Consider the following 5,006-nt stretch of genomic DNA (forward strand, 5'->3'; position numbering starts at 1 on the left):
TCTTAAAAATTTTACATAGATCATTTTTTTTTTTTTTTTTTTTTAGTAAGGATGGAGACGATAAGAAGAGACCCGTGATCATTCACCGAGCCATTTTGGGATCAGTGGAAAGAATGATAGCCATTCTCTCAGAAAACTACGGTGGGAAATGGTAAGTGGTTAGAAAACAACTGTATGTCTGTTTCTTTTTATTTATTTTTTTAAATTTTCCAGAAAGATGGAGTTGGGGGGAGATAATGAGTGTGAGGAAGCAGCCCTACACACACCCCGTGGGGAATAGTCATGCTGCATCCCTTCTCCTCCATTTTTCAAGCTGTCAGGTCCAGGATTTGAAGCATGCAGTCGGCCATGTGGAATAGGGCTGCCTTAATCCCCAGGCCACTAGCTGCTTCTTAAAAATCATGTCGAGGGGCCAGCAAGTGGCATGGTGGTGAAGGCTCTGGACTCCCACATGGCTGACAGCAGTCTGAGTCTCGGATCTGGTGGCTTGAAAATCACGCCAGGCACATGTATGTGTGTGTCCAAATCCCGGGAGGAGAATGAAGGAGAATGGATTGTGGCTTGACTATACCTGCCAAGAGATGATTTCTCACTTTCCCCCTCTCTCTTTCTGTCTCTCTAGTAAGCATACATGCCCTATGCCAAAAACCTTAAAAACAAACAAAAAAAAGTTGTAACGAGATAAAATTGTTAGGGAAAAAATTCCCTTTTTGTCTACTCTATTCCTTTTTAACAAAAAATGAGTTATATTATTTAACTTTAGTTATTTTAATTTGATCAGAGAAGGACAGAGAGAGAAAGGGAAAGTGAGAAAGCAAGCCACCAGGTCCGGGACTTGAACCATGGTCAGCCATGTGGGAGTCCAGCTCCCCTTAACCACTATGCCACCTGCCACCCCCTATTTTCTTTCTTTTTAACACTTGTTAATGTAGTTTGGTGTGCTTCCACATCATTCTATTGCTACTGCTATCTTGTGAAATCTTTTTCTGGTGGTTGTTTTTCAGTTTTGTTATAGGTGTATGTGTTCACCAGAGTGTGTGTGTGTGTGGGGGGGATTGAAAAAGCACCCGCCAGGGAGGATGGTCATGCCATGGTCCCTTCTTCTCTTGGGATTTTGGGCATACACACACATACCCTGCATGGCTGACTGCATGCTTCAAATCCTGGACCAGACAGCTTGAGAAATGGAGGAGAAGAGATTATTCAAGATGTCTTGTCCAGGACTTGAACCATGTAGTCAGCCATATGGGATCCAGCTGCCTTAACCAGCCCTTTGTGGTGCCCTTTAAATTTTTTTTTTTTTTTTAATTTTTGGTTATTTTCTAATCACCTAAGTGGTCATTATTAGATTTTGAAATTGCCTATCTTCTATATTTTTCAGGCCCTTCTGGTTGTCTCCCCGTCAAGTTATGGTCATCCCTGTGGGACCCACTTGTGAAGAATATGCTCTTCAGGTAGATCCAGAGACCCTGAAGTCCCCAGTAATCTTGCTATATATTCTTTGTAGATCACTGACTTAGAGGGTCACTCATACTTAAAAATACTGCATAGCTAACATACTAATTTAATGAGCAGTGGATTATTTCTACATAGCTATGTAGCTGGATCAGAACTTAATGTTTTTGGAACCAGCAGGTGGCATGGTGGTTGAGGCGCTGGACACTCCCACTTGGTCAACCACGGTTCAAGTCCCAGACCTGGTGACTTGCTTTCTCACTCTCTCTCATCAAACTGGGAAATAATAATAATAAACAAAGTTAAATAAAATAATTCTTTTTTTTTTTTTACCTTAATGTTAGGCCAAGTTAGGATTTTCAGGTGCCTCACACCTCCCTCACAGTTAACTTATTTTCCACATGGCTTTTTCTTTTCTTTTCTTTTCTTTTCTTTTTTCATTTCTTCCTTTTTTTTTTTCCCATACAGTGTGTGAACTTGACAGAGAGAAAGTAAGAAATCACCCCCCAGGGTGATGGCCCCACTGCGTACAATCCCTTCTCTTCCATTCTCTGCTCAGAATTTTGGGCACACGCATGCACACACATACACATACACACACACACACACACACAGTGTGATTCTAAAGCCACCAAGTTCAGGACTTGAACCACAAAACTGACCACGTGGGATCCAGCGCTTTAACCTCCATGCCACCTGCTGGCACCTTCACATGGCTCTTTTAAAGGAGGATAGTTTATTATCTGTTACTATGTAACAAATTCCCCCAAAACATAGCACTTAAAAAAACCACCATTGGGGCCAGCAAGTGGCATGGTGGTTAAAACTCTGGACTCCCACATGGTTGATTGCGGTTTGAGTCCTGGACCCTACAGCTTGAAAATCACACTGCCGTACATGAGTGCCCAAAATCCCAAGAGGAGAATGGAGAAGAGATTGCTGTGTGACCATCCTCCCTTGAGGGGATGGCAATTATTCACTTTCCCTGTCTCTGTCTTTCTCTCTCTCTCTCTCCAGCGAGTGCACATGCCCTATGGTGAAAACATAATTTAAAACAAAACAAAAAAACAACATTTATGGTGCAGTGTGTCCCACAAGGCTGCGATCAGGCCTTAGGTTCAGGCTGCAATCCTCAGGACTCATTCCTGTCATTGGTGGAAACCTCAGTTCCTCAGTACATGGGCTTCCTTGTGTGTCACCTAACCATGCTCACCCTGTGGCAGCTGGTTTCCTCCAGAGAGCGATTCAAGAAGGATGAGATTCGTAGTCTTTTCTAACCTAGTTTTTTTTTTTTTTTTTTTTTTTGGTGAGGGGTTTGTTGTAGGGCACGTGGCCTCCAGACAGACAGAGAGAGAGAGACAAGAGAGACAGAAAGCGAGAAATCACCCCCCCAGTGGAGATGGCCATGCCGCAATCCCTTCTCCTCCATTCTCCTCTTGGGGTCTTGGGCACGCACGCACACACGCCTGGCATGAGTTTTAAGCCACTGGGTCCGGGTCTCGAACCGCGGTCGACTACATGGGAGTCCAGTGACATAGCCATTACGCTAACTCCTGGTCCCTCTAACCTAGTCTTGGGAGAACTTGACCACTACTTGCGCCCTTCTCCAGACCAACTCTGATATGGTGTGGGGGAACCACCAAGGTGTGATTCCCAGGAGGTGGGGGGATACTGGGGTCCTTGTGGAGGCTAGCTGCCATCAGTCATGTAGTAATAAGTATTTCCTTTCTTTTCAGGTATCCAGTGAATTTTTTGAAGAAGGATTCATGGCTGATGTTGACTTAGATCAAAGCTGTACACTCAATAAGAAAATACGAAACGCACAGCTGGCTCAGTATAATTTCATTTTGGGTAATTTAAGTTTGTACAGATTTTTCCAAATGCATAGTTTTTCTTTCTTTTATTCACTTTAATTCCAGAAACAAAAACAAAAATAAGGAATACAGTATAACTACTCAATTATCACAACGTGGACTGTTTTTTAACTTCTTTACAAAGAAGAGTTTGATGTTCTTGGGTTAGTTGTTCCTAAGTACTCTTTTTTTAAATAATTATTTTATTCATTTATTTATGTATTTATTTATTTATTTTCACATGAGTTTTGCCAGAGAGAGAGAGAGAGAGAGGGAGAGAGCAAGCCACCAGGTTCAGGACCTGAACTGTGGTTGGCCATGTGAGAATTCCAGCGCCTTAACCACCACGCCACCTGCTGGCCCCCCTAAGTACTCTTCTACGCTTACATTTTGCTGGAGAAGTTATAAAGTTTCATGTGAGACCTGCGGCAAGTATAATATTTCCAGTAGTAGTTAATACAATGAACCAACAATGAAAACAATGTGAAAAGGATCCTGTCCGTGGAATTATACTGTTAGGTTGCTGGAAAGGTCAGGAGGTATTTTTCTATGTAGAAATGTGTCTTGACTTTCCCGATGACCCAGTACTTTGGTTTCAGCCTGGCAGGCCTGAAGTGGTTTCCCTTGCTTTTCTGGTTTATTAATATTATGGACCTTTAGGATTACATTAATGGGTAGAAAAGATTCCAAATTTAAAGTGATCAAAAAATAAATAAATAAAAAGGATTAGGGACCAGCAGTTAGTGTAATGGCTATGTTGCTGGACTCCCACATAGTCGACCGCGGTTCGAATCCCGGACCCGGTGGCTTAAACTCACACCGGGCGCGTGTGCGTGCCTGCCCAAGATCCTGAGAGGAGAATGGAGGAGAAGGGATTGTGGTGTGGCCATCTCCCCTTGGGGGGGGGGTGATTTCTCGCTTTCTGTCTCTTTGTCTCTGTCTGTCTGGAGAGTGCACGCGCCCTATAGCAAAAAAAAAAAAAGAGGATTTAGGTGAAAAGAAAATATCCTTGGGGGGCACATGAATAATTGAAAGCAAGATCTAAAACTCTGGCTGTAATGGGGCCAGGTGGTGGCAAAGCGATAATGCAGCTAGACCACGTGGGAAAGGTCCTGCATTGCTGTCTGAGTTTGTGTCCTGGGCCCTCCCTGGGCAGGCCAGGCCAGGCCAGCTGAGAATGACGATGGATTGTGGCATGGGGACCCTTACTGGAGTGCTTTCATGTCTGCTTCTTTCTCTCTCTCTTTTGTAGAAGAGGTGAACAAAGAAATGTTTAAAAATGAAAGAATTTTAAAAAGATAAAAATGTGACTTTAAAAACCAATTCCTAAAATAAGAGAAAATGATGCCAATATGCCTGCAGGCCTGGTATTGCTACCTCCTGTGGGCAGACAGTCTGTTGTTCACAGTCAAAATAATGGGCCAGGCAGGTTCTATGATGGTTAAGGCAACTGGCTCGAGTCCTGGACCGAGTGGCTTGAAAAATACAAGTGGGACCAGCAGTTGGCATAATGGCTATGTAGCTGGATCTCCATGTAGTCAACCATGGTTCGAATCCCAGACCTGGTGGCTTAAACTCACGCCAGGCACATGTGCATGCATGCCTAAGATCCTGAGAGGAGAATGGAGGAGAAGGGATTGTGGCATGGCCATCCCCCGGGGGGTGATTTCTTGCTTTCTGTCTCTCTGTCGCTCTCCG

The 5,006-nt window shown here is 43.7% G+C and overlaps 1 protein-coding gene across 2 annotated transcripts in view; it reads left to right on the top strand.

Annotated features, from left to right (window-relative positions):
- The window catches only part of TARS3 (threonyl-tRNA synthetase 3), a 69,991-nt gene that overhangs the window by 61,985 nt on the left and 3,000 nt on the right, over positions 1–5,006 (top strand). Inside the window, exons 14-16 of one of the 2 annotated variants that reach the window (XM_027766058.1) lie at positions 47–151; positions 1,382–1,454; positions 3,192–3,306. In XM_027766058.1, the coding sequence (XP_027621859.1) occupies positions 47–151; positions 1,382–1,454; positions 3,192–3,306 (293 nt within the window). The remainder of the gene's footprint in view (positions 1–46; positions 152–1,381; positions 1,455–3,191; positions 3,307–5,006) is intronic. The other variant, XR_003546891.1, reaches the window with a different exon arrangement.

The sequence above is a fragment of the Tupaia chinensis genome, unplaced genomic scaffold (assembly GCF_000334495.1).
Source record: "Tupaia chinensis unplaced genomic scaffold, TupChi_1.0 Scaffold140464_1, whole genome shotgun sequence".
Classification (NCBI taxonomy): Eukaryota; Metazoa; Chordata; class Mammalia; order Scandentia; family Tupaiidae; genus Tupaia; species Tupaia belangeri.